The 16402-nt window shown below is 42.2% G+C and overlaps 3 protein-coding genes across 5 annotated transcripts in view; 1 reads left to right on the top strand and 2 right to left on the bottom strand.

Moving 5' to 3' along the window:
* Positions 1 to 2486, top strand: part of LOC132998626 (granule associated Rac and RHOG effector protein 1-like) — a 32553-nt gene extending 30067 nt beyond the window's left edge. For both annotated transcript variants that reach the window (XM_061068354.1, XM_061068355.1), the window contains exon 14: positions 311 to 2486. In XM_061068354.1, coding sequence (XP_060924337.1) covers positions 311 to 685 — 375 coding nt within the window. In that variant the 3' untranslated portion in view covers positions 686 to 2486. The remainder of the gene's footprint in view (positions 1 to 310) is intronic.
* A 424-nt stretch (positions 2487 to 2910) lies between these two features.
* Positions 2911 to 3830, bottom strand: ss18l2 (ss18, like 2). Its single transcript, XM_061068623.1, has 4 exons — positions 3679 to 3830; positions 3460 to 3536; positions 3263 to 3356; positions 2911 to 3176 (listed from the first exon to the last, which is right to left on the bottom strand). The coding sequence occupies exons 1-4, from the start codon at positions 3745 to 3747 to the stop codon at positions 3117 to 3119; spliced, it is 300 nt and encodes a 99-aa protein (XP_060924606.1). The 5' UTR covers positions 3748 to 3830; the 3' UTR covers positions 2911 to 3116.
* Positions 3831 to 5196: 1366 nt separating this feature from the next.
* lsm14ab (LSM14A mRNA processing body assembly factor b) lies at positions 5197 to 14264 on the bottom strand. Of its 2 annotated transcripts, none has more exons than XM_061067854.1 (10): positions 13951 to 14264; positions 13183 to 13346; positions 11425 to 11593; positions 10531 to 10728; positions 10113 to 10193; positions 9089 to 9265; positions 8609 to 8765; positions 8122 to 8148; positions 7699 to 7942; positions 5197 to 7593 (listed from the first exon to the last, which is right to left on the bottom strand). In XM_061067854.1, exons 1-10 carry the CDS (start codon positions 14072 to 14074, stop codon positions 7570 to 7572), a joined length of 1365 nt encoding a protein of 454 aa, XP_060923837.1. In that variant the 5' UTR covers positions 14075 to 14264; the 3' UTR covers positions 5197 to 7569. The 2 variants fall into 2 exon arrangements, with proteins under 2 accessions (XP_060923837.1, XP_060923838.1); XM_061067855.1 differs by having other exon boundaries at positions 5197 to 7590.
* Between the last annotated feature and the right edge of the window lie 2138 nt (positions 14265 to 16402).

The following is a 16402-nucleotide window of genomic DNA, read 5'->3' as shown; positions in this document are numbered from 1 at the left end:
CTGCAAACATAACAATTAATAACAGAATAATTCAAGTCTCTCAAGCTAAATTATAAAAAGTACTCCAGCTTCAGCTTTTCAAATGTGAATTTTTCTGCTTCTTGGACGAGGAGCTTTCATATTGTACTGACTGTCTATGGACCGAACAACCCCAACCCCATCAGCCTTCTTTTCATCAAGGAAACATCCAAATTAGTTTTACATTATAGAGTAACAGACAGAGCTTGAAGGAGTTTAATTTTTTATTTCTGTCTAAATTCTCGAGCATGACTTTCTAGCTTGACTGACTTCTGTCTGCTGCGCTCCACAGGACAGCAAAACTAAAACCTGGCCTCCCAAAGCCCCATGGCAGCACTCCGCCCACTCCCACACCAACACCATGCCCAATCCCAGCTCTTCCTTGTACCAGATGAACATCCCTCCTTCCTCCCAGTGGAGCGACTCCATGCAGATGCTGCAGTCTCCTGTGTGGTCCACTGCCAGCGACTGCTCCCCCTCCACCTGCATCTCCTCTGGTTTTCCCAGTTTCACCCAGCAGCAGCAACAACAACAACAACAACAACAGCAGCAGCAACAACAACAGCAGCAGCAGCAGCAACAGCAGCAACACAAACCCATGACTAAGGGCTTTAAATCCTTCCCCCTCAAACACGAGCACAGGCCCTCCTACCTTCACCAGTACTGACCAATCCGTAATGTTGACTGAGTCCACGGTGAAGTGCCACGGAGGACCTGGAGCTCGTGTTCATTGAGCCACTGAGTGGGCCAAGCTGCCGCCTTTCACTCTCCACACCCACTGAATTGGAAGATTTCAAAGCCTCAGAGGCAAAAAAATTTGTTCACACACTGGCTCAACATTTTTGTATCTATATTTTTCCATATCAAACATCCCCATTGGAAAGAGAGAGGCGTATTTTGAAGTTTTTTCAACTGCCATGTTTTAACTAGAGAAAAGGTGCATGTGTCATGCTGGCAGCAGTTAGTCGAAGTGGTTGTTTCTCTGTCTGTTGAGCTGACGTCTCCTCAGACAAGAGCTGGAGACGTGCACGGCCGTCACCCACTTGCTTCTGCCGCTTAACGTGTGTGTGTGTGTGTGTGTGTGTTTGTGTGTGTGGAAGGGCGCCTGTGTGTGTGGAAGGGTGTGTGTGTGTGTGTGTTGGAGAGAGAGAAGGAGGGGGGGTGGTATTAACAAGGGGCAGGGGCTTGAAATGCTCTCATTTTGCCCACATTGATGAATATACTGTGTCTACATAGCTGTAACTGCCAAATCTCACGCTAGATGACTCAGAATACAGCTACCATCTACTGTTTCATAGCTTGTAAAATACTGAAGTAGAAATATAAATATTTAGTTATTTTTATTAAGAGGCTTTGAGCAGGCTCAGCATAATTATAGTGAATCACTGCAGAGGTGTAATTTGGAGAGAGATACACTACTTTTTTCAACAACTGACCAGAGTTATGAGTGATAGCAGTAACTGTGTGCCATGTTGGTATTGATAGCACTTGCAAAAATAAAATTTCCAACCAAAGCGTCGTCGAGATGACGAACGACGTTGACGAGATAGGAGTAACACACCCCCGCTTCCCGAGACGGCAAGGGGGGGGGGGGGGCGTCTTTACACCCGCTAGCGCGTTCAATTCCTCCTCTCCAATTGGTGGCTGTTTGCTCCAGATTGACACTAACTCCAATAAACCTAAACCTTTCTTCTGTTTAATAATACAATATTTTTCTTGTACAACTATTGACAGTATTAATCTTATTTTTGTATTTTCTTACATGTTATACCATTACTGTATGTTAGTATTCTTGTAGCCATATTACATGAAAACATTTATTTTCCACCTCCCAATATGTGAAAAAAGCACATTTTTTTTCCTACAACAGTTGAACTACACCATCTTATCTCTAAAGGTTACCAAATATGCCATTCTAAACACTAAACCAGTGTGTGATGAGGGTGTTTTCGAGCCCTTGTTTCTTTGGTTTCTATGGCGATGGGCTGCATTTCAAGAGCCCAGAATGTTATCTTTTTGTGATGTTTGCGGATGCCAATGTTGCCTGTATTTATGAAATGACACCATGTTTTCAGAAAACTAACATACTTAACATGTTTACAGAGAATTGTTTGCTGTATATACATATAAATATATATCTTTTTATAGTCAATGTGCTTTGCACAATCAAGATATAGGGTTTGTTGCTTTTTGTCTGTGTTATCTTCCTAACTCTTGCAGCCTTTTTTAAAGACATCCTTACAGACCTTGGACTGTAACTGTTAGCTTCTCAGCTGTGTCAAATGGTTTACTAGTGGCTTCTACAAAAAAATTATAAAAAAATAAATAAAAATCCTGTTGCCCTGATAGAAGATATGAAGGGGAACTGCTTGGCTTATGTTGCTTATTGTTCTCTTGAGCTGGCAACTGAATCTTTCCAAGTGTACCAGCAATGCAAAAAATAAATAAAAATGACTAGCAATTCAAAATGATGTGTCTGGTGTTATTTCTGTAAATAACGTTGCTCACTATAATGTAAAAATCTCAGTTGCAGCAGCACGGTAAAGGGTCGGTATTAATGTAGCGTTCTCGTGCTGATGTCAACGCAAAACACTTTACAGAACATTGTCATCCATTCACATTGACAGTGCATCTATGTGCAGCACTTTATCCCACATCAGTCACGCACTGCTGGCACAGCCGTCAGGGGCACTTAGGGGGTCGGTGTGTTGCCCAAGGGCACTACAGCACATGGGATTGGGGAATCAACTGAGATCAAGCTAACAACCATCTGATTTGTGGACGAACCGCTCTTCCTCCAGAGCCACAGCTGCCCAAACTCCAAATAAATAAAATACTACTGGGCATTCATTCTGTTTGGTCTCAGAACTGTATCAAAAACTCAACTCCAACTTTTTAAAAAAGGAAAACATTTTAATGTACATTTCAGAGAATACTTAAGTGTTCTCTCAACACAAAATACTGATCTGAAACACCAGTGGTCACTAAATGTGTCACATTACTGAAACCAGCTCAGCATAATAAGTCATTGTCCTTGTCACATAGAAATTGTCTTGAGGGCGACATTGTCCCAGCTCGACTGACACCAGCTGCCTGCGTCATGTGGGTCCAGCTCCATTCGTCTCTGGTGGGGGGGCTGGAGCTTCATCAGCTGCAGACTGGAAACACATACAAGAGTCAGGATCAGATCACCACGGTTACCACCAGTGTAGAGACAGCTTGTGCATCATGTGATGGAAATTACATTAGAGGAGGAGGAGGAGGGGGGCGTGTTGTCGGGGCTGGCATCAGCTATGGTGGCCAGATAGACGATGTTACGGTGCAGGATCTGCTGGTATCTGATGGGAAGAAGTAGAAGAAGAAGAATAGAAAAGGTCACATTAAACTACTGAGTCCCACAGGGTAATGAGCTGAATGAAGGGGGGGTAGGGGGGGACTCACTGGACACACTCCACAGCTCGACCTTTCTGCATGTACTCTGCGATGCATCTGATCAGCTGGTCGTTCTCATCCAGCAGCTGAGAGCAGACGGAACAAAAGGTAAACAAGTTTCAAACAACAAAGCACCGGGATCTACTGATTAGGGGCCAAACAGCCAGTGGGTGTGGGAGCTAGCAGATAGTTAGCTGGATGCTAAACACCGTTAGCTTAGTCTCTCACCCTCTGTATAATCTCCTGGTTGATTTTGGCTTTTCCTCGTTGTTTCTTCGGCACAAAGACGATGGACATGGTGGTGAAGTCCCGGTTAAAGTTGACCGCCTGTTTCCATTAGTTCTGTGTGTTTACCTTCGGGACGCTGCACTCACTGCTTCCGCTTCCGGCCGACGCACAACTGCTTGGCTGTTGTCGCCTCAGCGCCCCCCGCTGGAGAGTCTCAGTTATTTTATTTTATCACGGGTGGATTTTATTCCAAGATAAACACGATGCTTCAATTTCAATGTTATTCATGATGTGGATGAGATAATAATAACAACAATGATAATAATGACAATAACAACAATAATACAAAAAAAAATCCTGTCTCAACAAGGTAACAAACGGTTTTATAAATAACCCAGAACAAGACAAGACAAACATGAGAAAGATAACAGGGAATTAAATATTTAACCATAAAAATCATAAAATATTAAGCCACTTTTTCAGTCAGCAACTACTTGCACATCCTTCAAGTTCAATTGTCAGCCATTCAAACTTTCAGAATAATTTGACCTTTTCTGCATTTTTTGATTAAATAGGGAGCTACCTTTATGCTTTTATCACTCAGCACCTGACCACATTATTTTGCATGGTGAAACCTAGATTTGATCAAATGAGTTAATTTTGAGTTTGAGCTGAGGGAAAATTAGAAGGAGCATCAGATTCAGTCCAGCTCTTCTATTGTGAGCACTTGTGCCCCCCTCAGGCCAAGTTTATACGAGTTGACTCAGGATCAGTCAAACATCATTAAATACCTACTCAGTATAGTTCAACTTGATTGTATGCTCTCTGGGGGACATACACACTATCAGTCCTCTAAATGTAAATTTACTATAATTATTATATATACTGTTGCTGCTGCCATTATTACTATATACTGCTATTATATCGGTATAATTACTATCATATATAAATATATTATTTTATATTATATACTATATATACTGTACTATTTTTATATGTGTAACAATAACATTAGCATCATATCATCAGTACTATTACCATCATCTTGCCACTGCACCTTATCTACCTATTTAGCTTGTGTTCTGTTTTTATTCTTTCTACCTCAATATTTTTTATTTTATTCTATTGTATTGCATTTTATTGTATTCAAATATACCGGCTGCTATGACGACTTAATTTCCCTTCGGGGATGAATAAAGTAATCTATCTATGTAATAAAGATTCATGAATTATTCCCTGGGAAATAAACAGAAAAGAACAGTAAAGAAAGTGGAAAATAGAACCTCCTTAAATGTTAAGGGAGAGTTTCTGTTCACCATTTGTCCTGCTTTTTAAAAGTAACTTTTAAGGTCAAACTATATACTTTGGAAGAACTGATGTCTGTTCTTACTGTTACATCACCTGACGGCTGAAGGATTGTTTAAACACATGACCAAATGCACTAACACAAGGTATTTCTATACATGGCATTTAAACACATCAGTGACATGTGGATTAAAAAGAAAATAGAGACATGGATATTGTACAACTCTTTATTTGATGTAAAAACTCAATTTTGCTGATTTTCTCAAGAAAACGATTCCTGGTTTACAATTCCAGTGAAGCAGTAACAAACATATGAAAACATGTCAGTTTTTGAATTGCTCAGTAATACTTATTGTTCCAAATTCAATGTTGCTGGTTATTGCGAAAGCCCATATAAAGTGGTGGCTCCTAAGGCTATCATGCAGTGATCTGCAATATCCAGTTAAACAGCAAAGATTTAACTGGGCTGCTTTGTTTGAAACAGCCGCAGCTAAATAGAAGATTCTAGTCTCAGCGTGTAGTGCTATCATTACTTTAGTCAGAGTGTAAACTTTAAGTTAAAGGGAGAGCTGTAAAAATCGACCACTGTGAAGACACTCCCCAAAGTACTATCAAATCAGAGCCAAGAAGAAAAAAGAATTACCCCCCCCCAACGCACTGGCACCTCATCCAGTTCTTGTCCCTTTATTCACACGTCTGTAAAAAATAATAAGATTCAGTCCAGAGAACGATCACATTGACGACAATGCAACAAGAGGAGCTACAAACAAGCCAGAGATCTGCTGTCATCTGTGCCGAGACATCACTCCATCCATTTACAAGATTTTCTACCTCAGTAAACAATCGTCACAACACTGCAGGTACTTAGTGTTGCACTGGATAACAACTGACTGTACAGACAACAAAAACATTGTAGATGAGCCAACTGTAAGACGAAGGATGCGGTCAATAAAAAAAGAAACGAGATGATGGCTCATTATGTTTGGACATAGATAGGTTAAGAGGATTTCTGGGATTTGTCCACCTGGTGCTCTGTTTCTAAGTGTGGGTGTGCAAAATGAATGGTATTTAGTAGATTAGCTACAATATAATCTATTAGGCAACTGAGACAGTCCATATAAGGTCCACTAAAAGTTTGTTTTCAAATTATTTTCGTGCGTCTTTGCTTAGTTTGATGCCCGTCCCTAGTTGTTATAGCCGGACTATATGGACAAATTGAATAGCGAGAGAGGGGACACAGCAGGGGGACAGCGAGCTGCTGAAGTTCGACTGAAACTTCTTGTTGAGCGAAACATGTGTAATGTTGCCAGAATAACAATTTGGGCATTTTATTGGTTAGAAAAAGATCGTATTGGTTAAAATTTTCTTGACTGTCGCAGTTGCCCCATAAGATGATATTGCAGCTATAACCCCTGGGCCTGCAATCTTCTTTTCTTTAAGTTTTTCTAAAAACAAATCATTTGCACACCCACATTTATAAACATAATAAAAATACCAGATTTCCTGTTTAAGAGTCACTAAAATGAGAAACTACGATATAACGGCTGATAATAATTTTTATCTCAACCCTCATCTTATTTTTTGGCAAAAGTTGGGATCATTTTTTAATCCATATCTAACTTGGCCACGTTTGGAATAATTATCAAGGACTTCCTTTCCTTTTAAGTCCCAAAGGCGTTAATAGCAATGGATGATTTTCTTTTCAGACACAAATCATTGGAATGCTCATTCTGTAGCCAACCATATAAACAGACCTGCTCAAAAAACTCTACAGTTAACAAATAATTCTAAAGCTATCAATGTTAAACCCTGTACATCATTTAAATGACTGGTTCCTCGTGATCTATGACGTGATAGAATGTGGGAGGTTTTAGGGTTCAGAGCATCATCCAATGATTCTATCTACTGAGCACGTCTCTACAAACTAAGAGTGTGTGCGTCTGCTGAGCCATGATTGGTTGGGGGACCCTAAATATAAGATGAGCTAGATTTACATTCATTTATTCATTACAGAATTCTTTTTAGATTTTTCTTTCAGCTGGTTTTGACCTCACTAATTCATACAGAATAAACTGATGTAAAAAAAACAAAAAAAAAAATCCTGCATTATGGACAAAACACTGAACACATGGCAACCCACCTAAACCTGAACAGAGGGAACTATGTTGCAACAGGCAATGCAATGAAATTTGGTGCCAACAAATATCATATAAGAGACCTGAAAGAAAAATGCAAAATAAAGCTATAGGTCACATGAAGCGTGATCTGCTCACAGTAACAGTGGGCTTTCTGCATACAGCTTCCAATATCAAAGATGCCTTCTATAAGAAATGAACTTGATCGATGCAAAAATACAGCATTACTCCAAAGCACGGTATTTACACATCACGTCCATCTGATGGCTGCTTAGCAAACTAAACTTCTGCACTCTCACCCCCTGGTGTCAAACAGTTGAACCTTGTGCTGGTGACTGCGAGGATGTCTTCATTTTTCTTTCTGTCAAATGTAGAGACCGAATAAATTTCTTGAGCTGGAATCATTTCTTGATGAGGGGCTACAGTTCTTTGTGGATCCGTCGCTGTTGTACTATGCAGCCACTTTGTTATCCTTCTGGAAAGAACGACTTCAGGTTAGAACTAAGACACTTCTTAACTTTCTATTGTACTTCAATTATACTTAAATGCTGTTCAAAGCACATGAAACCGATAAACGTACCCTGTATTCAAAATCGGAGAAATCCCGGCCTCCTCTGCCACCCCTGAATGCACCTCTGAAACCGGGTGGGGGACCCCGAGGTGGTCCGAAGGAACCTCTGCTCACTGGCCGGCCCCGGCCTCCACGGGGCCCCATGAAGCCTCGGCCACGGAAACCCCCCCTTCCACGGTTGTTGTGCCTGAGGGGGATGCCGAACGTCTCGGAGTTCATTCTTCTCTCCTCTGCCCAGGTTGGCCTTCGATCCCTTTCACAGATAAAGACTGATCAGCATCCATCTTTTTGAAACACTCAACAAATTTGTTTTATTTGATGCAAGGCACCACGGGCTAAAATGACTATTTCGGCTCACCAATTTCAAAAATCCTAACAAAAAATTGATAACATTTAACACTTCAAACACATCTGAGAAAATATGCAACTTACCTTGAAAATCCTCTTTCACCCGATTTACTACATTAGATAAAAACAAAAATCTTTCAGTGTCTTGAGTACAACCCACATGTTTAAATTCATGAAGTTACTACCATGGTTGAGTTGATGTCAAATGTACAGATAACATTCAGACTGACAGCTACATTGTACAAAAGGGAGACCTCAGCCATAACAACCAGAGTAGTCGAGGAGAAGATGGTCGTGAGTCAGCGTTTCTGGCAACATAGTACTACGTCATCAAAATTGTGTCTGCCAATCTCGCACGAAAATACACAACCATGTGGAATAGACTAGTGGCAAATAATGTACAAATTATAAAATCCGGCCTTAAGTCTGATGAGGCTTCAAAATGGATTCTGGTTTTTATTTCATCTTCATAAATGGTTCCAACACGTTTGTTAAGCAGTGGAACTATCAGTCTGAAGAAATCCCCATGAATCACAGGGGGTTCATAGAAAACAACAACATGATGAGGTACCTTGGATCATCATTGCCCAGGTTGTCGAAGAAGGACTTGGACTTGTCATAGTAACATGAGTTGATCGAAGCATCCTCCTCCTCAGTCGCCTCCACAGTGACTGGGTGTTCTGCTTCAGGAGTTTCCTCTCCATTCAGTGCCTTTTCAGTCTTGTCATCTGTTATGTTGAAAGAAATATTGTTAAAAACAAAACCACTCTAACTTATAAATAAAGTGATCATCAGGGCTGACTGAAAGTTCATTTCAGCACTAGTTCACTATCGTGTTACAACTCATTCCTACCAGAGATTTGGCTTAATTTGCTTTTACTTTCAGTAATGGTGACAGAATAAATACAAATGACATGAAAAGTATAGCCCTTTTAAAATTTGAAACAGTTAACTTTGGAATTTTTCATTTATTTTGGCTGATATATACCGTCTCAATAAGTGTTTTAGAAAAGCAGTGCCTGCTTTGTCCCTTGAAGCGTTGAAGCCATACCTTTCAGTTTGAGCTTATTCTGAAGCTCCTTGTCGATCTCATCTTTCTGAAACAGGGCGTTGGCCGACTCAAAGTCAAAGTCTTCTTCAAACTTCATGGTGCCATCCCTACGCAAGTTCACTCTGCCTCTGCTGCGGTTTCCTCTACCACGGCCGCGGCGGTTGGGCGGAGCTCCACCTGAGAGACGACAAGGAAACGGAAATCAAACAATGCTCGGGGAAGAAAACACACTTTGTACAACCGCATGTTGTGTTCAATGCCAATGATATCGAAGTTACTTCATTTTTATGTTGAGGTTGTTTACATCCACAAATTAACGGCTAATCTGTGTTTAATTTTAGATTAATTAGGATTATTACCCAGTTCAGCCACAAAAATCATCCTAATTTTCGTATATCTGTTACAACTACAGACCCTGTGCTGTTCTAATATTGGTGTTTTATCCTCAAACCAGCACTTGAACACCTTCCTTGACCCTTTATTCTGAAGTCAGTGTGCTGGTGCAGACAACCAGAAAAGGAAAAAATAAACACTACTTCCAAAATTCATACTGACTGACGTGCAGTGTGGATTACCGCCCTGTAGTTGTTTATCTCTGTTAAATGCTGAACTTAGTTTACAGAGAAGACTTAAACAATGTTTGTATTTAAAAAGTTTCCATCCCTGCTTCCCATTAATTACCTAGACTTTGGTGGCTTGCTTTAAATCAATTTGTCATGCCATTCTTCAAACATTTAAATGATTCTCATAATAACATTATAGGTCTTGCTTCATTGTAGAGGTGTGTGCATTGCTCTTTGCAGAGTGGATGAGAAGGACTCAAACCACAATGAAGAAGGTTGTACCTACAAGCAGAGCTTCTTCTGTCACACAACTGTGATTTGGCTATGAAAAGTCTGACATGGACCAGAAAACTGTTCTCTTGCAAACAGACACACCGTGTGGCTAACTGTTCTGAAGCTGGCCCCAGTTTATACGGCTGAGAAACAGGAGGAGAAATGAAATATAAGTGCAAATGACTTACCAGCATGACGCCTGTTGGGATCCCTGTTTTCAAGAGCACCATGTTCAATATCAGGCTGGGACACTTTCAGGGCCTCAGGACCTGAACAGAGAAAGCATCTGTTTAACTCTGGGTAAACTGGTAAGGATCTAATACAGTCAAACCAGGCAATACAAACATCTGAGCTTCAGATACAGTGCCGCTTCAGGAGGTAACCAGGTTTCTCTTGGGTGAATATTTAAAGATTGGAACATAAGTGTTGTTTTGGGGCAATTAAGAGAAATTTGTGCTCAAGATTCTTTGATGAGCTCAGATATAAAGCTTGAGTTAATTTTGTAATGTTTGAAAAATATTCATACACCTGTGGTCGTCAACAACAGTGTTTGGCCGGACTCGTAACATGATAATTTACCACAACACGCATGTGTCATATCTTTACCTCTTCGCTGCTCCAGGAGGTCCGGGGGTCTTTGGCTGCTAGTGGCGCTGCTGGTGGGTCTGATGGGGGGTGCATACCCTGTGTGACTCCTCTGGCCTACAGGTGCAGGTGGAGCTGAGGCAGTTGGGGGTGGGGCCATCACTGACGGCTTCAGGATGGGAATTTTTGCCAAAGCATCCATCTGGGGACTAGTGCGTCCTGCAGAAACACCAAAACGAGATTTAGAGTTTAGGCAGTTTGTCTTAAGCAGCCGACATAGACAATGTGAATTAAGTGACGGACCTGACGGATTTGGAAGGTTCTATTAAACTGCCAGGCGTTAAAACTGACAGAGCAGGGACAATATCAGTTCTTTTATTTTGTTATAAAAAAAATAATCTGAAATGCAAATTATACCATTTTAATGAGAAAATCTCTCTGATGTGGGTTTTTTTATAACTGTCTCCTGCTTTGAGCACTTTCATATTCCCAAGCTCCAGCAGTTAAATAGAAATGCATCTCCACTATTCCCAGTTCAAAACACAATGGGGTTCAGGTGTTCAGAAGAAAATCTGCAGCTGTGTTCTATTCAAATCAGCAAGGATCAGGTGTCGCTCCAGATCTGCTCGAGAAACTCTTACAAAGCTTGTTTGAAAGATGGTGCTTCTGCAGTAATTCGACTAGATTTAGACAGATAGTCAGTTGTTGTATTAAAAAAATCCCAGTTTCTCGCTTTTACATTTTCCTCTGCTGACCTGTGATTCTTAAACAAAGTGATACGAATGTGGAATTTGAGCTTAGCAATACAGATATAGTTTTTGTCACAAATTAAATCATTTTCACAGCTCTCCTTTAGAGTTCATCCTACAAATTCATACAGTGAACAGACATGTTTGAATAAAAACGACTTCTTACCTCCTGCAGCAGCTGCAGATTCATACTGCTGAGCTGCGAGGGGTGTCACGCCAAACTGGCTGTAAGGTGGGACAGGGGCCCTGCTGAATGGAGCATAGGAGCCAGCTGACTGGAATGATGGTGTTGGGGGTGGTGCTGCAGTAGAAGCATTGGTGGATCCAACTGATGACTAGAAAAACAAAACACACAGTCCACTGAAAAATGATGACCAGACCAACAAAAACAGGAGCCTATCCTGAACTCTTCAGTTACACGGGTGGGTTTTTTAGCTTTTCATTACAGATCACAAACAGCATGGATTATAGTTCTAAAACATAACTGCTATGACAACTTGCTGTGACTGTCACTATCAGTTCCAAATGTTGTGCAGGGCTCATACAAACAATATCCACTGTCATTCACAAGTTTCGTGAAAACCCTATTCTGTAAGTCGACCAACATGCAGGACAGTTTGTGAATATTAAAAACAGGCTGAGGTTCAAATATGAGACATTTAATTTAACCTATTTGAAAAATGGAGCTGGAGTAATTGTGATATGATCATTGTTGGACGCCCTTGAACACTTTACACAGATACTAGACTCAGACGTGGAACAATGTTTTCCTTCAAAGACTTGACCGTCTATGTTCCTAAGCTGTTGCTTGTTTGACTTAAAATTCAGTGTTTGAAATGTGTGTTTGTGGGCAAAAATATAAACATTACTGCAAATGTTACTACCTTCATAACAACAAAAGCCCAGCAGTGATTAATAAAATTCATTACCAATTCAACTTAAGCCCGCCAGTTGGTTTACTTGACTTTAATGATTTATGTGTTTGGTTGTGGCAATATAACAGTATTTGGACAAAATTCTAACATTAAGAGATGTGTGGTTTTAATATGTCTTGCCTAACTACATGCAAGATCTTAATTAGATTATATAACTTCAATAATCCCCTATGAGGAAACGCTGCTTCCAATTACAGACAAGGAACATTACACATTAAAATAATAAAAACAACGAGGTGGTAATGTTTCTAATTGAAGAAAAACATAAAAAAATACCAGGCTTCCTGTTGTGTTTTTCCAATTGCACCTGAGACTTTTTTGTTTGTCTGGTCATGATACACCTGTATATCGATTTTTGTGAAGACCGGTCAATGTGAACACGTTCCAGGGGTCTCGGGGGGCACCGTTGAGCCATTTTGCGATGCCCAGTGAAAATTACACCACTTTCTAATTTCTGCAAATTTTGGTAAGAATTTGAGCATGGTAAAGCCCTCAAAAAGCCAATTAATTTGCCTGAATAATAATAATGAACAATAAAAATAATCCTTACAATTTCAATAGGGCCTCACCTGACCTTTGATGTCAGTGCTCGGCCCTAAGAATTTGTTTGTGTTGCCCATCAGAACACCCCCCTCCCCCTTTTTAAATGTAAGGTTTTTGTAATAGCTGGAATCATATTTGAGAATGGTAATGGGTTTGTAAACTGACAGGAGAAGACATTCTGATGTTTATATTAAACACAGTTGTTGCCTAAGGGCTGACATCTGAGCAGCTAAACTGATTCAGCCATTACTCATTCATTCCACCTTCAACACAACTTCTGAGACAGGAGCTTTTTGCATCCGTTAGAATCAATCTGACTGTGACCAGGCATCTTCCAGGATGTAAATGTATGCAGTAGTGACTTTATAGGGTAAAAATACCTTGTCTGACAAACTGGCACACGTCACGCTAGTTGACAGTGCAAAGACCCAGGCGACTGAACTTACCTGAACTATGGCAGGGTCCTGGGGCAGGGTGCTGGTGGACTTGGGGGGCTCGCAAACGGTCAGGTCTTTAATATCACTCCCTCGGAAGATGATGTACTCGAACACCTCCTCTCTTGGGGGAATGGGCCTGTCAGTGGGCCGGTCCTCGGTGCCGAAGGAGCGAACTGATGGGGGGAAAGGAGAAGGGGCAATTTGAATGACTCGACATTAGCCTTGTTATTGAAGCTGCAGTGACGATGCTCTAGTTTCAAAGTCTGACAAAAAGCAAACAGCCTGTGAGATTCATCTATAACGGTTTCCCTGTCCTATTGGTTAAAATGCATCGTAAACGGCAATGTAATTATTTCATGCTACTGATTTTGACTAAGCCCTTTTTTTTTTCGAAACAAAACATACAGACAATCAGGAGGAGTATAAACGTCATCGTAAGCCTAGTTCACCGAATACCCGCTAACGATAAAAGCGAATAAAAATAAATTAAACTTCACTAATAATCAGTAGTTGAAACACAGATTGTTAGAATCAGGTGTGAAATATAACACGGCCTTTACTTTCTATTATATTCCATTCAGCACTTAACAGTAAGCCCGAGCACGTAAACAAAGGACTAACTACAGCAACACTTAGCCGTTAGTTGGCTAAAAGGCTAGCAGGCGCTAGCTAACTACGCTCACATCGGTTTCAGTGTTTACTCGCTTTAGCATCTTTCCAAGCTGCGTAATAACCATTTCTGGCGAATGCAGATAATGTGTCGGTGGTGAAACTCACCTTTAGCGAGAGCTACGGTCGAGTTCTCGGTATCAATGGTGTATAAAATTCCTTCATAGCGAATCTTGGCCTTGGAGATTAGGCTAATTTTGCTGCCGATGTACGGGGTCCCTCCTCCGCTCATCTTGACCTCCCTTTGCTAAACTTCCTTCCGCGAAATGTGTCTCCTGTCAAACGAAGCTGTCGGACGTGTACTATTCCACAGCTTCAGTTCTCAGGCTTCACTAAATGTGGCTGAACGCGAGACCGCGGCCCAGACTCTGTCTTCTTCCTATGCTCGGCTCTCTAACACGACATGGCCGTTTTCATTTTCCTTCGCTCGCCGCTGAGCATGCTGGGAGAGTATTTGGAGGAGTTGGGGGTGGAGCCTGACTGAGAGCTCACTGACGTTGCATCCCACGACCTGCACTGATTGGATGGTACCAGCTGTCAATCATGCTGACGAGGATGCAATTGTAAGATTTTCCTTTGATGTAGGTATAAATTAGGTGAATCAAGGTTCAATCCTCATTAGGTTTCCTTGGTTCACTAAGTTCACCTGGTCCTTACTCAGCTCTCTGCTATCGATTCGCTTGGTTTACTTTGCTTTTTGGACGCATTTGCTTTTTAATTTCTCTGACCTCGACAAAAGAATTACAGAGAAACATGCAGTTTAAAATTGGGATCATTCTCCTGCAGGAGGAGAAGAAGAGTGAAATCTTCCAGGGTTATGATGGAAAGGAGCCAATCGTTTTCAAGATCAAGCTCAAAAAGATGAAGAAGCGCGGATCTATTCAAACTGAGTCGGTCGCAGGTGCTGCCTCCTCTGAAGAGCAGCCACAGGTGGAGGTTGATGTTTCATCCACCCAGAACACCGAGGAGGAGACGCAGCCAATCAGCAACCCGACTGACCTCACTCTCACTCCTCATGTGAAGACCTCAGTCACAGAGGAGGAGGAGGATAAGCTGTCTGAGGACACTGTTGATGCTGTGACAACCCAGAACACTGAGGAGGAGACGCAGCCAATCAGCAACCAGACTGACCTCACTCTCACTTCTCATGTGAAGACCTCAGTCACAGAGGAGGAGGAGACAAGGCTCTCTGAGGCCACTGTTGCTGTTGCATCCACCCAGAACACTGAGGAGGAGATGCAGCAAATCAGCAACCAGACTGACCTCACTCTCACTCCTCATGTGAAGACCTCAGTCACAGAGGAGGAGGAGGAGGAGAAGCTGCCCGAGGACACTGTTGATGTTGCATCCACCCAGAACACTGAGGAGGAGATGCAGCCAATCAGCAACCAGACTGACCCAACTATCGATCTCCTGCAGGAGGAGAAAAAGAGGGAAATCTTCCAGGGTTATGGTGGAAAGCAGCCAATCGTTTTCAAGGTCAGGCTCAAAAAGATGAAGAAGCGCGGACCTTTTCAAACTGAGCAGGCCGCAGGTGCTGCCTCCACTGAAGAGCAGCCACAGGTGGATGTTGAGGTTTCATCCACCCAGAACAATGAGGAGGAGAAGCAGCCAATCAGCAGCCAGGCTGACCTCACTCTCACTCCTCATGTGAAGACCTCAGTCACAGAGGAGGAGGAGACAAGGCTCTCTGAGGCCACTGTTGCTGTTGCATCCACCCAGAACACTGAGGAGGAGATGCAGCAAATCAGCAACCAGACTGACCTCACTCTCACTCCTCATGTGAAGACCTCAGTCACAGAGGAGGAGGAGGAGGAGAAGCTGCCCGAGGACACTGTTGATGTTGCATCCACCCAGAACACTGAGGAGGAGAAGCAGCCAATCAGCAACCAGACTGACCCAACTATCGATCTCCTGCAGGAGGAGAAAAAGAGGGAAATCTTCCAGGGTTATGGTGGAAAGCAGCCAATCGTTTTCAAGGTCAGGCTCAAAAAGATGAAGAAGCGCAGACCTTTTCAAACTGAGCAGGCCGCAGGTGCTGCCTCCACTAAAGAGCAGCCACAGGTGGATGTTGATGTTTCATCCACCCAGAACAATGAGGAGGAGAAGCAGCCAATCAGCAGCCAGGCTGACCTCACTCTCACTCCTCATGTGGCAGTCACAGAGGAGGAGGAGGAGAAGCTGTCTGAGGACACTGTCGATGTTGCATCCACCCAGAACATTGAGGAGGAGATGCAGCCAATCAGCAACCAGACTAACCCAACTATCGATCTCCTACAGGAGGAGAAAAAGAGGGAAATCTTCCAGGGTTATGGCGGAGAGGAGCCAATCGTTTTCAAGGTCAAGCTCAAAAAGATGAAGAAGCGCAAACCTACTCAAACTGAGCCGGTCGAAGTTGGATGTTACTGTTGATGCTGTGTCCACCCAGAGCTCTGAGGAGGAGACGCAGCCAATCAGCAGCCAGACTGACCCCACTCCTCATGTGAAGACCTCAGTCACAGAGGAGGAGGTGGAGAAGCTGTATGAGGAGAGGACACTGTTGATGTTGCATGCACCCAGA

Source organism: Limanda limanda, chromosome 3, assembly GCF_963576545.1.
Source record: "Limanda limanda chromosome 3, fLimLim1.1, whole genome shotgun sequence".
NCBI lineage: Eukaryota > Metazoa > Chordata > Actinopteri > Pleuronectiformes > Pleuronectidae > Limanda > Limanda limanda.
Note: the sequence above shows the minus strand (reverse complement) of the source record. Positions and strands in the feature narration are given on the sequence as shown.